Source organism: Hyperoodon ampullatus, assembly GCF_949752795.1.
Source record: "Hyperoodon ampullatus genome assembly, chromosome: 1".
Classification (NCBI taxonomy): domain Eukaryota; kingdom Metazoa; phylum Chordata; class Mammalia; order Artiodactyla; family Ziphiidae; genus Hyperoodon; species Hyperoodon ampullatus.
In genome coordinates this window covers 55,646,820-55,665,932 of record NC_136914.1, presented here as the reverse complement: position 1 = coordinate 55,665,932, position 19,113 = coordinate 55,646,820, and the positions used below count along the sequence as shown (strand labels likewise).

Here is a 19,113-nt window from a genome sequence, read left to right as displayed (position 1 = left end):
TATAACTATTTTTTTCTAATTATTGAATGAATATGCAATGCAGAATTTAAATAGAAAAAAAAATCCTTAAAGGAGAGAGGTACTAGATTTGGTGTTAAATTAATAGAAATGGGAAATTTAGGTAAAGGAGAGACTCATTGAAGCCCAAAAGGGTACAACTATTTGCCCCTGTTAAATAAAGTAAAATCCAAAGTTATTATGTTCAATTATGTGAGACTAGGCAAACACAGAAACTAGTGCAAATTATTGTAAGTTTAAACTGTTTTCACCTTACCAACTGATTTAAAAGATAAAAGGAAATCAAATACATTGCTTACTTAAAACCCAATAAAATGAAGTTACAGCAAAACATTAAGAAAAATTAGGATGACAAAACCTGTAACCTATTGGTTGCAAATGTAACCAATATAACTCTAGATATAAAAATTGTCCAAATTCCATCATTAAAAGTCAAAAAGCCTATATACATTTAAAATGATGATCTTTTGTATTCGGGGTAACATAGCCTTGAAAATCTCAGAATGTTTTATCATAGATCATTAGACAAATAAATACCATACTCAAACATAAGGAAAATGAGAACCATAAAACTTGTTATATGGTATAGAACGCAACACTAAAACCGCTAAAATATTAATAATATACTACATTTTGGCAAAAACAAAAAAAAAATTGGACAAAAAAATAGAAAAGTGAAACTCCTGAAACAAATAGGATTATAATTACAAATTGACAGATATAAAATTGTAAAATATTTATATTCTACATTATCTACATTTGTTAGGTAAAAGGGAAAAGAAACTAAGAAAGATATAGAGAATGTAAACATAATTAAAAAATCAGAATTTGTAGGTTTAAATTGGATTTTATGTTCTTCCAAATGAAGATATTCATATTTTCATCTGTCTATAACTGTCCATAATATGAGAGCTATATTAGACCTCAAACTGTGTTTGCTAGATAAACTACAGGGCACCAGTTAGATTAGAATTTTAGATAAACTGAATAATTTTAAGCTACATCCATATATGGGACACAACTTATACCAAAAAAATGTGTTGTTTCACTGAAAGTCATATTACTGAGTAATCTATATTTCTATTTGCAATATCTGGCAATCCAGCTTTAACAAAATAACACTTGCTACATACGAGCAGACTTTTCCATCTAATGAAAATATAAAAATAAAAATAAGAAATCAAATAATCAAACAAATCAAATCAATATTAATTGAAAATTAAGAAATACTCTCCTAAAATTCAATTGACTAAAGGAAGAATACATTGAGAAAAAACACAATTAAGAGATTACTTCTAAATGAGAATTTAAAAACAGCTTGTTACAGTCTTTGCTATACAAAGTGCAGTCCACAGAATAGTAGAATCACCACGACACTGAAGTTTGTTAGATATGCAGAACCTTAGGCCAAATCTCAGACAGGTAAACCAGTATCTGCATTTAGTGTGATTCCCAGATGTTTCATGGACATAGGAAAGTTTGAAAACACTGATCTAGATAACATAGTCAATTTATACTTACTTAAATAAATTAAATCTTCAAAGATTTTAATTATCAGAAAAAAACTTATTTTCAAGTTAAGTTTGTTTTTAAAAAGCAGCATAAAAATAAAGTAAAATTTGAAGAGGAACAAATATAATGCATAAATAATTCCAATCATTTTTAAAGACTAATCACTAATGATTTAAAAATCTAATAACAAGGGCCTTTAAAAATAGAACAGTATAAAATTATGTCAAATAATAGTAAGGCAATTATATTTTAGAAATAAAAATTGGATAAAATAGCCCATTGAAATAATTTAATATAATATATAATATGTATAACTTTATCATATATTTTAACTGAAAGATAATGAAAATTATATGCTGAGAAATCTGATATTTTCTTCCCTCTTTTCTTCCTTTTTCTTCTCTTTAGTTTCATTTCCCTGTCCTTTACTTTTTTAGCTTCTCTATCTTTAATATTTTTCCCTTCCTTTCCTTTTACTAACTTCCAATGAAAAGAAAAAATTATAAAACGTCTACTCAAAGATTATAGAATTTAAAAGGATGATTTAGGGAGAATTTTAAAGATGATATGTGACATTTCAAATGCAGATTAAAAATATTATTGTAATTTTGAGCAGGTAAGATAGAAGAATTTTTTTTTCTTTTTTTAATGAGAAGACCACGAACCCACGTTGATAAGAGGTAGGAAATGAAATGTCAGAACACATGAAGGAAATACAAACACAATTACATCTTTCGCTGGTTCTTTTAGGCCACCAAGAAAACACTGACCTGAGCATATTGTAGAGAAATTAATCACCATTTACATATTATATCCTTTTTCAACAGACAATGAATCACAGGCAGGAAACCTATTCAGGTTTAACTCTCACTGAAACCAAAATGGTGCAAACTTGATTCTATTTAAAACGTCTGAATATGGTGATTCCCCTTGCAGGCTTTCTCTTGACTAGGAGCAAAAGGTCAGAGTGACGGACCAAACATATTCAGAGGAAGTTAAGTCGCACATAAAGTAGAAGAGGAAAGAGAAAACTGAGAGAAAAAATAAAAACTTTTGCAAAAAATATGATCTCATATGTGTAGGAGCCATGTTGTAAAATAGGGTTTGAGCTGAAATCATTTCTTATTTCTCAACCATAATCATTCACACATGCTGGTTGAGATAACACAGTGTTTAACTGCAACACAGAAACCACCAGTGCTGATTTTTCTAGGCATTAAAAACAAAAACACACTTAGATGTTTCCTAGATCTTTTCATCTACTTCAGGCAATGCTAATATTTAAATCCTTTCTCAATAGTCTCCCCCAAACACCTTTTATTCTACATTCTTGTTAAGCACAAATGAAAGAGAAAGGAAATTCTGCTTACTGGAAATGGGTTACAAATCAAAATAGCTTTCACAACCCTAAGGCTATGTACAAAGAAGACAACTGAATATGCAGTTATGACTGAATTAATTGGTCTCTTTACTCAACGGAAAATGCAAAGTGCATATCTCATAGGCAAAATAAGGCATATCTATTATCTAATTTTTTCTGTAACACAACTTTGGAAGAGATATTAATTTCTTTCAAATTCAGTTTTCTAACTACTAAAAGTGGGATAATAATATTTTCAGTTGCACAGAGTTGTTATGAGTATTTAATGAGATAAGTAAAAACCTATGTAAAGTGTTTAGGCTATCGTATGTGTAAAGTAAATTTTTTACTTTTAGTAACAGTTTGATTAATGATTTTAACATTTTTAATTTAAATTATTAAAATCCCCCAAATACATGAAAATTAAAAGAACATTATCATTCTTCAAATTCCTATTGTTCAAAATAAACTACTTGAAAAAATCTAGGTGTATTTGTTTTGAGTTTTATCATTATGTATTTTTTAATAAAAGTAATATATGCTCATTATACAAAATTCAAACAATATAGAATGGAAAATATAATAATAAAATAAAAGCAAATCACAGTAGAGAAATTGGCACTATTTACTTGAGATGAACTTTATTACAAAGAGATGGAGATAGAAGCTTCCATGTTTAGAAAAAGGTTAGTTGAGCTTAAAATCTAGGTCAGCCAATATCTGAGTCTAAGGTTTGTCCTTAAAGAAAGTTTATTCTCAATTTGCGATTTCTGAAGAAATGTGGTCTTATACTTCCAAGTTGTGATTTTTATTTTTATTTTACACTGCAACATAGCTATTGATAGCACTGATGTCAATCACTGCATTTGGTTTATAGCCCATTATTTTTGATTACATGAGTTGTTTTATTTTATGTCTTAATAAAAGACCTTTTACATCTTTAAATTACTATTTTCTTCTTATAGCCAACAAGCCTGATACTCCTAAAATTTAAACACTTTCTGAATCACTTCATTATAACCATCCAATATAAATATTAGTCACCAAGCCAAGAGTGTGCCTTATTTTATCTTGTATTTGGTACTATGGATGATGCCTTCTCAACATTATATATAATAGAAAGAAACATGTACATTTCCCCAAATCCTATATTGTAATAGATAGTCCTGCTTTGTTATGCTTCAATAAAACCTGTGGAATTACTCTGAACATTTCTAGAGATTTTAGAATCTCTCTTATTTTTTGGCCAAAGTGTCACAATGTTGTAACTTTTAGGATTAAATTAGCCATGGATTTTCTGCAGATGCCATGTTCTGAACAGAAACAAGAGAAGAGATTGATCTGATTAGGCTGTTTTGTAAACTTATCACAGCTCAACAAGTTTGACCAAAAGTCATGATAATGGTTGAAACCATAATCTAATACTACTATACATACATATATACAAATATATATAATTAAATTTCTATCATGATATATATATCTCATGTAGTAGCTGTTAGATTATATATTACATATATATGTATAATGTTTATACATATATAATGTTTTATATAATTATTGTATACATATGTGTGTGTGTATATATATATCTCCTTGGTCATCTTATATATGTCCACAATCATACTGTAGATTTTAGAAATATAAGGCAACTAAAAGCAAACCAATCAATTTCTCTCACTGTAAATTTAAGACAACTGAGGTCCAAAGAAGCACTTTCCATATGGTCAAGGGTACAACTAGGATAGACAGTTAATGACACAATTAGAATAAACATCAGTGGATATCTTGACATCTAACCAAGCATTCCTCCTCTCACTCTTGGTTTACTCACCTAACTTCTCATTTTCTTTCCTTTTTTTTAGACCCAGGCAAAACTTCTCTTAATCAATATTTATTTATTGATTTACCACCACGAACTGTGCTAGTGCTATTTTTTCATGTAGTTCTAGTTATTGAGATTTTTTCACCCTATTAAAGAATTATTGTATATTACTTTTAAACCACCCCCACATGGGTTTTTAATATTTCTTCACTAACAAAATTCTGTGAAGATATAGAAGTCATTTTTGCTAAAGATAATCAGCAATTTATTTGAACTGGAAAAAAAGGATAAACTCTGATACCAAAACTGAGCTGGATTTTTGCCAAAGTTCCAATGTTTTTGATTTTGACATCCTTTAGTAAATATTACCTAATATACCTATGATGCCATCCAAAGCACTGGAAAAATTTGCTAAAATGCTTAAATAAAAATATTTACATCTATTTTAAGATTTAAGTCTCATACAGGACAAGTTCCTCTGCTGAGTTTATGATTAACCTCTATATCCCAAACTTTACTCCCTTGTCCTGCACTTGTTACCCCTCAAGATTGAGAGTATCAAAGAAAAGGGGAGATTGTAACCGAGCAGGACCCTAAGGGGCCTTCTCAGGACAGACACACCCATGTCCTCCACTTGTATCTTGTTTGTACAAAAACTTTAGCCTTCTAAGGCCTTCCCCAAGTTCCAAAGAACAAATTTAATCAAAGGAGAAAATGCAGAAACAATGGAAAATAGTCAAGCAGGACAAAATAATAGTTCAGCCACTAAACAAAATCAAGGACTTTTACCTCCTCCTCAAGGGCTATAGATAGTATTCTGAGCCATATCCTTGAGCTATTTTGCATATACAGAAATCCCCACCAGGTGGAAGAAGTAAACAGTATGCTGACCATAAGCAGCTAGACCCAGATTCGTTGGGACCAGAAGGCTGATGACCTTGACTCCCAATTACCTCACTACCAACCAATCAGAAGAATGTCTATAAGCTGATCTCACACCCCACAACCCTCTCCCTCACATTTTCCTGTCTTTTGAGTTCTGTCTTTTGAGCATTAGCCACCTGTACTTCTTGCTTGGCCTTGCAATAAACGCTGCACATTCTTTCACCACAACCCTGTGTCAGACGCTTTGGCAAAAGTGCATATTATTAAAATTACTGTCATCATCATCATTATCATCACCATCATCATCAATAGTAGAGGTATCAAACATGATCATGTAAGTACCTCTTCTGGACTCAATGATGTTTTATCTTCAGGAATACCTCCTAATGAAAAGTTTGATTTATGGTAAACTCAGCAAATCTCAGCTTAAGTTTTGGTAACATCAGTGAATGTAGAATTGGGAAGACAGATATACACTTGACTCTCGTGAGCCATTATGAGCTGGCTCCAGCAAAACACAGTATATACATTATAACTTGACTGTAAATATTATATCAACTTATATAAATATTTAATTCATTTTCATCCTCTACATAAGAATGATTTGAACTAATTCTTAAAGTCCTTTCAATACACATATTTAGATTCTGAAAAGAGAAGGTGGTATGCTCTCCCACACTGTATCTGCTAAGTTGAGGGGCTTTGTAAAATAAGATGTAAGTAAAGTTTATTTATTGTCATGAGAAATAGGTACTGTTTCACTGTTAGGAATAAGCTATAATATGAACACTGAATGTCTATCAATTAGATGTTCCTTTAAAGGTAGTACTGTTTCATTATTAGGTATAAGTTATAATATGAACCCTGAATGTCTATCAATTAGATGTTCCTTTAAAGGTAGTAGGGGTGAATAGAAACATAAAAGAACCTGTAAGAAATGCTGAATTAAGATACAAATGGCCCTGTATTAAATTCACAGAATAAGAAAGTACCCTCCAAAATATGCTCAATAAGCAAAAATCCCCCCAGAAAACAAACTTCTCTCTGATTCAAAATTTTTTTCTTGGTGCATGTATGGGAGATACTGCAGTCAATAGTGACTTTGCTTTCAATTCCATAGAATACTATCGGCTTTGAGTTGATATTGTTAGAACAATAGTTATCAAAGTGCAGTTTTTGTCCTCAGATTTCACTGAGACACTTTCAGGCAGTCCAAGAAAATTCTTTTCTTAACAATACTAAGATAGTATTTGCTTTCATTTGTAGATATTTGTACTGATGGTATAAAAGCAGTGGTGTGTAGATAGCTGATGTCTTAACACAACTCAAGGCAGTGGTGCCAAATTGTACAAAATGTCGTAACTTTACCTGCTACACAAACATGGAAAAAAAAAACTTGTTTTCACCTAAGAATATCTTTGATAATTATTAATTTTATTAAATATTTACTTTGAGAACGTGTCTTTTTAATATTCTAAGTGATGAAATGGGAAGTACATATACCAATAAAGCACTTCTGCTGCCCACCCAAGAAATTGTTTGAGTTGTGAGCTGAACTAACCACTTTATTGTTGTTAAATACCATTTAATTTAAAAGAATGACTGAAAAACTATTGTTATTTAGAATTTTGTGCTTAGGAAATATTTTCTCAAAAATGAAGGAACACTACTTGTTACTTCAAGGAAAACAAACAGCTAAAGTATGTGTTGCCAATGATTTAATTTCAGGGGAATATTTGAATTTTGGAAAATTTTTATCTACCATCATGAGCACCATTGCTTCTTAAGATGTGAAAAATTTTCTTATGAGCTAAATGATATTAGCATGTGATTTTTAAATTTTGTTTTCCTGAAATGTATCAACTTTTGGGAAGTCTACATTGCCCAGTAAAACAATATTTTTCAAATGACCAATGATTTCACACACACACACACAAAATCTATTTTAAGTCCAAGACATATTAATGGAATTTAACAGAATATGAGTTCATTGATATGATTTCACATTCCAAATAGCAACTAATCATTAAGAAACTGCCATTTATCAAGGTTTGATATAACATCAAATTAGACTGTCTGCAACTATCTGACAAGGTTACTAAAATATTCCTCCATTTTCCAACTATATATATATATATATATATATATATATATATATATATATGTATGTATGTGTGAGTTTATATTTTCTTCATATACTTGAACCAAGACAAAATATCACAGCAGGATGAATTCCAAAGCAGTATGAGTATCCAGATGTCTTAAATTAAGCTATACATGAAAGAGATATGTCAACATGTGAAACAATGTCATTATTCTCATAAAATTATTTTTGTTGTTTATATTCTATTTTTTAATAGAAACCACATTTTTATTGATGTGAAATGGGTTTCTAAATGTTATTTTTAAATTAACTAATAAATATTTTAGTTTCTCAGTCTTAATTTCTATATGGTAAAGATCATAAAGTATAACCCACAAAACCAAAAGGTATTGTTGATACATAATGATTTTTAAAGGTGTGAATCTAAAACCACAACTTTGAGAACCTACCCCAAGATAAAATTGTCAATTCAAAATTGAATAGTTTACCATGGTTTGCTAAGGGCTATTTCCATATTTCCAAGCGCTAGTTCCCTTTTTCATTATTGGCCTCTTCCCCTTACATGCAAATCTGATACATTTTCTAATTTAGTCTTCTTTTAGTAAAATCCTTTTAGTCTATTCTTGCCCAGTACAATATGTGTGTGTGTGTATACACACACAGACAGAAAGCAAAAGAAAGTGGAATCATTACTATAAAATATAACATGACCCTCTGGAATTCCTGGCTTCACTCTCAGTAGAATATGAACCCTGAACTGATTTTTGTGCAGGGCTGAGGCACTTAATAGTCTTTGCCTGGTCTCCCTTGTGATAATAAGCAAGGCTTCAGGGAGAGTCTGGGGATTCTGTTGATGACCTTGAAAGAAGAGGATTTTTCTTTACCTGAAAAATACCAGCATTATGATGATCATGCTGTGAAAGTATATGTAATATTAAATATAAAAAGAGCAAAGTATATATATATATGTATATATTTGTATATATTGGATATTAAATATAGATTATATATACATATATGTGTATATATATATATATATATACATACAGAGAGAGAGAGAGAGAGAAAAGGAGAGGGAGAAGGAGAGAGAGATTATATATTATAGCTATGCTAGGCACAAAGAAAATATAAGCTCAACAAATCTTTTTTGAATGATTTAATATAAACTCAACAAATCCTTTTTGAATGATTTAACATGGGCTTATTGCCATAAACTGGACTATTTACAAAATTACAAATGCTGTTATTTCTTCTAGAGTCACTGGTATGAATTTATTTATGCATTAGTTTTAAGACTTCATTTTTTTCTTCATGCATGATGGAGTAAGTTGAGAATTATAATATGCTAATGGCCAATGTAATGATTTGTAAACTAGATTTCTACAACTCATTTAAAGAAATAATAAATGAAATATTAGAACATTCTGGGCACACTGTCATAAAACAATTTTATATATTGAATTTATTTGTTGGTTTCCACTGAGTGTAAATCTATATGGTACATTAGATTCCTTTAACACAAGGAAGTTTATTTATTGGGATTGTGAAGCAATAGCTTTGACTGAATTGACCAGTCTCTAGAATGAGATTTAAAATATCAATGCATGAGGGCTAAGTATTTTGATTCTCAGGGTGGTTAAAATAGTAAAAAAGTTTATGCATAGAACTTTATTAGAATTCAATGAGAATATTAATATCATTTATTGTAGAACTTTACTACATCACCCTTCTAACACAAACTGATGCTAATGTAGGGTAAACTTTAATTTAACAAATATTTATTATACATGTCTAATTAGTGGACTAGATGCTGGAACTTGAAATTAGCATTTCAGAAAAACAGTGTCCATAATGTAAACATAAAAGGAAATCTGAGTATATTTTTTATTTATTAATTTAAGGGCAAAAATATACTACAAAATTTCCAAATCACTGGCTTTATTTCTGTTACAGAACTTAAGAATTTTGAGGAAAGCATCAGTTTTACTAGTATGCTATAAGTTTTTTAAAAAAATTTTATGACCCATTTGTTCATCCTTATGAAAATTTATTATTAAATTTGAAAATAAAGTTCCAAGTGAAATTCAGAAGACTGACTTTATCAGTCACTTATTTCTTGTCAAAATGATTCCCTTGCATATTATAATTGATACTTCTTCCCCCTCAAAGTGGTGGGGGTACAATAGCAGTTGAATAAATGATTTTATTTTAAAGAGAATTCCATCCAATAAAGGATGGAATAATATTTACATTCAATAACTATTATCTCAATAACTAAGTATTGGATTACTTAATATTATTTCTTAATCAGAGTATTTCCCTATGAGAAAATTGGTTTAAAGCTCAATTTTAACCAATATGTTATGCAGACATTTAGTAACTATTTATTCAGTGACTTTTATGGGCTAGGCACTCTAGGGTGCAAAAATTGGCAGGAACTTGAATAAGAAATCCTTTCTCATGCAGAGTTAAACATCTAATAAATATGACTCTCTAATTTTTTTCAATAGATTAAAATCATCTTGGATTGATCAACTGCATCAAAAGTGAATTCTTCAAATATAATATAAAAACAGTACTATTTTACTTACAGATTTTAGCAAAGTATTTATTTCTGAAAAATAGGGAAAAAATCTTCTAACACTGGAGATATTTAGGTCAATAACTATTTTTCTTTTAACCTACTTTAACATTTCCCAAATAACAAAAGTTGTTCCTAGAAAATCCATTATATTTTTCTGTTCACTGAATTTGTTGAATAATGATAAAGAATTAAATCCACTTTGATTTTTAACTCCCCCTCCCTTTCTTTTTGCCAGAGACAAGAAATCATGAATAAATATTTAAGTACCAGAAATAATTCTCTTCTGTTCCAGTATTCCTAACTCTTCTAAATTTACCATTTACCCAATCTTTTTTAAAGTATATTCTCATTTATTTTGGTTAAAATATGCAGGAAAACAAGTTTTGTGTTTATTAGGTCAATAAGGAATTATTAATTCCACACAAAAACAGAACAAAATAAACTTCCATGAACCTTAAAACAATTTCAAATGATAGAAGTATCACATACTATTTAGAGAAACAAATTCTTAGCATGAAGACCTAGATGAAATTAGACCTAGCCCTTCTGTATTTATTTTCTATTTGAGAAACAATTCAAATGCTATCCACATAAGGAGTGATAGGACATATTTCATAAATCCATATTCATTCACTCAACAATTATTGAACAACTACAAGTTGGCCAAAAGACTGCAAATTACTTCTAAAAATATTAATATGAATCAACTATATTAGTTGCTTGCAGCCTCATAAAGATGTACATTTATCCAAATATACTAAAACCATAAATTATGACAGGACTTGGGATATACAAGCCAGAATTCCAGCACTTAAGGAGTTTATTAACTAGTGAAGAGAGAGATTTAAACGTGTACAATTACAATATAGTGACACAGTATTGCAAATAGAAGAATGGCACCTAATTTCTATATATTATTGGGGTTTCTAGGGAAGGCTTCCACAAAATTAGAAATTAATTTCTAAATATAATAAGCTGATAGTTATATATACAAAGTAATATGATGAAAGAGAAAGAACTAAATGTCATTTTAAAAAAGTATAGTAAATAACCAGCATTTTTGGATTAGAATGACATCAGACAAGTCAGACTGCATGGGTGTGAATACCTATCACATAATTTATTATTCTGTGTGAGCTTGAGCAATCTTGGATACAGTAGGGAAAGCAATAGTACCAATATCAAAGGATTATTTTAGAGACTGAGGCGATATAGATAAAGTAATCAGAACATTGCCCAGAACTCAGCAACTACTCAATAAATACTATCCAGCATTATTGCAAGAATTTACATGGGATATCACTTTTAAGTGGGGAAAGAGTAGTTGTATCAAATAATGTACAAATACATAGCATTCCGATCTTAGTTTCGAATACCATTCGTCAATAAAATAAATCAGGGCTCCTTGGAGAAATGGCAGATTCTAAGACTGTGTAGAGAATGCACAAGATGATCCCAGAGTATCTTGTACTGATGAAACATAAGAGTTGTGCAAGAAAACCAAAAACAACAACAACGAAAAAACCCACAATTATGGGGGTATATTAAGGAGACAGAGGAACCAACTGAGAGAGTTCCCAATGGTTAAACCTGGGACAATTTGAGCAACAAAATAAATCAAATGTTATTGGAGTATAACCCAAAGAATAAAATAAATATCTATGAGTCAAAACTGACATAAATAAATGAATGAATAAGTGGTGAAAAAGATATGCTTTTCCCTTGCAGAACAATTCTATATAATTTATTTAGATTCCTTGCCCTCAAGAGGTGGATCATGAATCTCACTCCTTTAAGCATGGGCTGTAAATAGTAATTTCTTTCCAAAGAATATAGTATAGAAAAGTAAGGAGAAAAAACCCCTAACTTTAAAGTGATTAAACCTGACAAACACTCTCTCAGGTCAATAGGAACCATAATAAGTCATCTCGACAATATGTACTACTTTGTATATGACTAGATGAGAATGGCACTCTACCTCAGTGACTTTCTTCCCAAAACACAAAACTTAAGTCTAATCATGAGAAAAATATCAGACAAATCCCAATAGAGGGACTTTATTAACACCAAACAAATCTGCTAATATGAGATGTGAAACTAACACCAAACCACTTTCCAAAAAATACTTACTACCTGACTCTAATGACATCTCTATTAATCTTGTAAAACGTGAAACAAGCCCAGATACAGAGTATTCATTGTTTCACTTAAAAAAAATAAAAATAAAAACCTCTGAACTTCAGAAATATTCTTTTAAAGATATTTCTGTGCTCTGGGATCATTTGTGAGTCAATTAGAATGAGTTCTATTTATGGGTAATAGAGTGAAAAAAGTAATGCACATTTACAAAAAAAAAAGAGCAATGGGAAATTAAGAGCACTGGAAAAGAGGACCCAAATTAAAAAAAAAAAACACTAAATCAGAAAAACTAGATAAAATTGTGTACAAATGGAAAAAGGGATAACCTGCTATCAATAGTTTTTGTAGTTCGAATCACCTCCTCAATTGTGTGTGTGTGTGACTTGTCTTGTTTCTTTGTTTGTCATTGACTAAAGAGGGAAGATGTGCCTCTAGTGTTTTCAATCACCTAATGACAAATCCTAAAAACCTAAAGTGGGCAGCTTTCACAAGTGATTCATGCTACGCATTCTTTAGCACATATTATGCATCAAATGCTGTTCAAAAACTTAAAGGTGAGTGTCCTGAATTACTATACTTTTTACTTTAGTACAAAGATTCCATAAGAACAAAAAAGTAAACCGTGATTTGTACTCCTTAAACCCTAAACTCATATCCATGGATTTTCAGTTAATAGTTTGTCAGTGTGCTGCATATTACGCATAAGGTGTATGGCATATCATAAGGCTTTTGTGAATTTGAAATGTATTAATACAATAGGACTTTTGAAATTCTGTTGACTGCTTGATAAAACCATTTCCAAGAGAGAAACATTTCTCAAAAAGTGTTCTCAGAGAGTAAACATAAAGTGATGTTTCAAAACCAGGGACCTATGTGAAATGCTCTGTCTTCTATCCCTCTCATGACTCACAAAGGATTTTAGTTTAGGAAAGACTGGGTAAAGCCCTACAAGCTAGCTCCGTTCTTTAATTGTTACTATAGATTTTTATGAACTTATTTGACATGGTCTCCAATTTATTTTGTAAAAAACGATATTCAGTGGAACTGTGTTCTACTTTCTGTACTTTGAGCAATACTGCTTTAACAGAAGCATTACTTTTATTATGAAATAAGAAAAAAAAAATGAAGGGCTTCCCTGGTGGCACAGTGGTTAAGAATCCGCCTGCCAATGCAGGGGACATGGGTTCGAGCCCTGGTCTGGGAAGATCCTACATGCTGCGGAGCAACTAAGCCCCTGCACCACAACTACTGAGCCTGCACTCTACAGCCCGCAAGCCACAACTACTGAGACCATGTGCCACAACTACTGAAGCCTGCGTGCCTAGAGCTCGTGCTCCACAAGAGAAGCCACCACAATGAGAAGCCCACGCACCACATCGAAGAGTAGCCCCCATTTGCTGCAACTAGAAAAAGCCCGTGTGCAGCAACAAAGACCCAGTACAGCCAAAAATAAATAAATAAATAAAAATAAAATAAATTAAAAAAGAAAAAGAAAAGAAAAAAATGAGCTGGTAACTACTGTTCTAGGGCCAGAAATGCCTTTACTAAATTGGACAAACTTGCACAAATTCTTTAAGACTTCTGTGTTGTTTCTTGATCTAGATGATTCTTAAATTATCTTAATACTCTAAAGATATGATTTTATCTTGGAATTTTTTTCAGAAGTGCATTGTGCAATATAAACACATTAGAGAGAAAAATTCCATTTACTCCTCATATTATTAGTCACAATGTTTTTGGCTCATATGTATTTTTAATCCTTACTTGTTTATTTATTTTTTAAACAGAACACCACTATGGATTACCAACTTATACTTTAGAAATATGGAATTAACAATAATAAACAAAACCTATATCATTGTAATTTTATAAATAAAAATATATTTTAATATCAAATTCTTGTAAGAGTATAAATATAAAAATAAGGAAAAAAGGATACTGAATAAATACATTGGTTGTAATATTTTTCTATTTGCTAGCAACCAACTTTGAAAGAGAACAATGCTAACAATTAACTACCATGCTTTACATATTAAATCCTTTATGTATTTTGGACCCTATTAGAACTATGTGTTAACAACAATAAATACTTCGACACTTCAGATACTGTAGCACTAATTATAACCCTCATATGGTTTCTCCTCTCCTCCTTTGTCCTCTTCCTCTTTCTCTTCTAAGAGAAGTCACTTTTAGTTGGCACGTGAACCATAGCTGCTACTCCCCTCATAGTTACAGTGTCATGACTAAGTGGGAAAATAATACCTTAGGAAAAAGGCACACATGCACTTGCAGGCTCCCTCTTCAAAAATGAAGCCTTTCGTCTTTGACAGATCTTTTTCTAACCTATGGACAGGAATGTGTACACAGCAGTATGCCAGCCTCAACCGCTGGGTCAAGGACAACTCCTTACAAAAATGGCACAGCGACAAAGTAAAAGAAATATAGAACCTTGAATGTGTGTATAGAGCAGAGCTGGGGATTAACTTCTAGAAACATGATTATGCAAGTTTGAGACTATAGGAAGGTATTCATGGACAGACATTTGATGATCTGCTTGAACAAACTGCTTGAGATTTCTGGGTAAACTGTTCCTAGCGGTGGTGAGGCAGGGGGGACACTAGTCTTTTTCAACTGAGTAATGGGGCAATTGGGAAATACACATGGGGACAACACAGAAATCAAAGTAATCTTTATTTCTGGTTGAACTTGACAAAATGTTACCTGCAAAGCCCATTAACAATCCCCAGGGAATAAAAACAGCATCTGGGTAATGACGTCTAACCTTTTTTTTCTTTTCCTTTGTGTTCAGTCTAGTCTCTCTTGCTCATAGGGTGCCGCATGCAGAGGCCTTACACCCAGCACAGTACTTCAGACCAGTTTCTAGTGTGAAATGGCCAGCCCGGACAGGTGCAGACATGCTGTGCCCGGCACTGCGATCTGAAGGGCTGTGATCAATACCCCTGAACCTGGCTGGCAAGAACTTGGACCCCCTCTGCACTAATAAGAACCCTATAAAGCAGCTCCACCTATAGAGCAGCTTTCAGGGAGAGCATGTACCCTACAGCACAAGGAGCTCTCTGATCAAAAAGAAAACTTTCCTTTGCTTCTGAACTGAACTAGGTCTCCTTCTATTGGCTCAATAGTCAGGAGGACCCTTGTGGGGGCCTGACTCAAAAGGGTCAGTAACAAATTTTGGCACCCCAGATGGTACGAACCGTGACCTTTTCCTTTTTGCCTGCACCTATCCACTAGGCTCTGGGCTCACCTGGGCTCCAGCAGGAGGATGGCAGAAGCTCTGGGAGGTTTGCATGTGGATGACTGGCTCTGGTCTTTGTGTACACTCTGATGGGGTAGAGTGGCAGCAGCTTTTGGCCAAATTCAGAGCAGCTCTTCCCAGCAACCACTCAGGTGTGGTGCACACACACCGTGTAGCCCCCAGAGTCATTCAGACTGTACTCCCGTGAGGTGATCAAACTGTGGCATCACTGGGGATCAGAGACTAAAACTCACTTGTGTCTGCCCCCTTCCTCTGGCTGTCCTTCCCACAGTATCAGATGCCCAAGGGACAGTGGGGACCTGTGGACAAGAGGGAGCCACAGCAGTCTTGCCCACTGTCTTGCCAGTAGTGCTGTCTGCTTGACCCCTGTACAAGTCAGTAGCAGCCACACCAGGGCCTTTTCTCCCTCCTTGCCAATCTCCAGGCGTCAACAGTAGCACTCTCCATAGTCACTTTTGGTTTGGTAAAGGAAAATGTCCAGCTCTGTGAGTCAAGAGGCAAGACCGGGAAAAGGCTCAGATAACAAGGACCACCTGACAAAACAGAACAGGCTGCTCAGTCCAGTTCAGGCAAAGGCACTGTGGATGCCCAAGTGTGAAAGGGTCCCAAGGTAGGTACATGACTGCTGACTTGACCTCTTCCAATCAGAGCTAGTTTCTCTGAAGTGGCCTGGGGAACCCTGTGAGCTGCTGGAAAGACCAGGAAACATTCATTGCCTGCCCTCTGCCCCCCTCCCCACCACTCTGTGAGGTGAACCTTGGGTGATTCTTTATTGACCTAGATTCCATGGGCTCTCCTCCCAGTATCAGCACAGAATACCAGTTGCCCAGTGACCTGGTGAGTACCCATTGGGAATCCCTTGTGCTTTTAGGTCTCACCCAGTGGGAAGTCTGAAAACTCCTCCTTTTCAAGCAAAAGGAGGAAAATGAAGACCCCCACACACACACACACCTCAGACAGCTGTGCCACTGCCTAACGGACCAAGTTGGTCAGGAACTAATATGGCTAAGCTGCTCTGGCCTGGAGGTGGTCTCATCTCACCACCTGTGGGATGTTCTGACTGAGGAGGGGCTGTCTCAAGAACGGGCTACTACGAATTAAAGGGGGACCCCCAGTTATACCAGAGTCCACCACGCCATTTGGACACCTCCTATTTTGATCTTTTGAGGAATCCATTATGAGTTTGGTGCTGGTTCCAAATTTCCTGAACTGGAAATCTTATTTGGGTTAAATCTTGTGACATTTGCAAGCCAACAAATTATTCCAGCCACCCCCTCGGTAGATGGAAACAAATCCAAAACAACATCTAAGGTATGGGGAACCAAATATCTACCATATGGAAAGATAGCCCATTAGGGTATATCCTCCAGAACTGGAAGTTTTTCGGGTATCACTCCTTGATCCCCAAACATTGTATCTTCCTATGGAATACAGCCTTGCCTCAATACCATCTGGGAAATGGGGAAAGTTGGCCTAACCATGGGTCTCTAAATTACAACACCATTTTACAATTGGGCCTGATGTGACAGAGACAAAAGAAATGGGGTGAAATTCAGAAAAACAACTCCCTTTGAGCCAGGTCCCCAATGGAGAAGGAGGGCTCGTCCAGGTATACATCCCCTTTACCACTTCTGATCTGTATAACTGGAAAAGTCATGGTAAAGAGTTGAGGAAAGATCCAGATTAGGAGAAGCTTTGAGACCCATGACCCCACCTGGGCTGACATCCAGAGTCTCCTCAATGTACCCCTACCAGAGAAAGAAAAGGCCATGGTCTTTTCAAAAGCTGGAGAGGAAGCAAACAGAGAACAGAAACGATTCAGGTTATGCTATGTTCAGATTGGGGAATCAAGAGATCTCAGACAACAAACTTAACTGGGACCACTGAGACAATGGAGAATGGGGTGCAAGACAGAGGCTGACCCATTATAAAAATATGATCTTAAAGAGAATCCAGGCAGCAGGAAAGAAACCTGTCAACTGGGATAAGATAAGGAAAATCAATCAGGAGCCAAAAGAAAACCCTTCCCAGTCCTAGAGAGCCTTAGGGACTGCCTCTGAATTTATACTACCATTGCCCCTGAGTCCTTGGAAGGGAATGCAACCCTGAGGTTGTATTTCATTTCCCAAAGTGCTCCTGACATTAGGCACAGACTTCAGAAACTGGAAATAGAACCAGATACCTCCTACCTCTTACCTGGTCGAGGTTGCCTACCAGGTGTTTAATAACTGAGATATAGAGGAGGAAAAGTTAGAGGATGAAAAGGCCCAGAGGCAAGCCCACCCACTGGTTGTTGCCCTCCAATGTCAACTGGTTGGCATAGGAATCTGGACTAACTGCCCATGGAGATTCTCAACTCTGGAGAGTGACCCCTAGCCCCCATGGAGGGATAGCAAGCCAAGGAAATTAGGACCCAGTCAGTGTGCCAAATGTAAACAAGAGGGACACTGGAAGAGAGAATTCCCTACTGCTCCCAAAGGGAGATGGAAATGGCAGTTCCTGGCCACTCCCCTGGAAGGCGGATGGCCCAAATAGATTAAAATTATGGGGTCAGGGGGTTCCTAAGCTGGCACTCTGATGGACCCCAGAGGAGTCCAGCTGATATTGGACATAGGGGCACAGCCTATCAAATTCTTAGTCAACACTTAGTGCCACTTACTTGGTTCTAAACACCAGATCAGGCAAACTTGGTCGCAAGAGCTGTAAAAGTATGGGAGTAACAGGGAAGGCCCAAGAGCAGGCATTCACAGAGCCAATAGAATGTAAATTGGGTGAACACAAGCTCACCCATTCCTTCCTGTATGTCCCTGAATGCCCTATGCCCCTGCTAGGAAGAGATATCTTATGTATATTGGGGGCTACTATCTACCTAATGGGAGACAAACTGGAGATTGGCGTCCCCTGGACAAAGGCACAAGATGACAATGTTAATGACTGAGGACAAACCTCCTCAGACAGAGCAAGTCGACCTCCCTGGAGTAAATCCCAAGGTCTGGGCCTGGGGACCGGTGGAGTAAGTGATAGTCCATCTAAATCCCGGACACACATGGCCCAAAAGAAAACAGTACTCTCTGCTGGGAGGCCTTGTTGGGCACTGCCCCTGCCATACAGAGCCTTACTGACCAGGGTCCTATTAGAACATGCCAGTCAGCTTGCAATACTCCCATTCTCCCCATAAAGAAACCTAATGGGGAATACCATATGGTACAGGATCTCAGGGCAGTCAATGAAGCCACACAGGATATATATCCACTAGTCCCTAATCCCTACCCCTTGCTGGCCATTCTACCATCCATCAGAACCTGGTGTTCTGTATTAGAGTTAAAATATGCCTTCTTCTGTATTCCATTAGCCCCAGAGTCAGAAGAAGTTTTTGCTTTTGAGTGGCAGGACCCAAACACAACAAAAA

At 34.7% G+C, this 19,113-nt stretch overlaps 1 protein-coding gene across 1 annotated transcript in view; it reads left to right on the top strand.

Moving 5' to 3' along the window:
• LOC307057492 (E3 ubiquitin-protein ligase RNF13-like) overlaps positions 1-15,378 on the top strand; it is a gene marked incomplete at both ends in the record, with an annotated part of 169,555 nt that extends 154,177 nt beyond the window's left edge. Inside the window, 1 exon segment of the mRNA XM_079710687.1 lies at positions 15,237-15,378. Coding sequence (XP_079566813.1) covers positions 15,237-15,378 — 142 coding nt within the window.
• Positions 15,379-19,113: the final 3,735 nt, after the last annotated feature.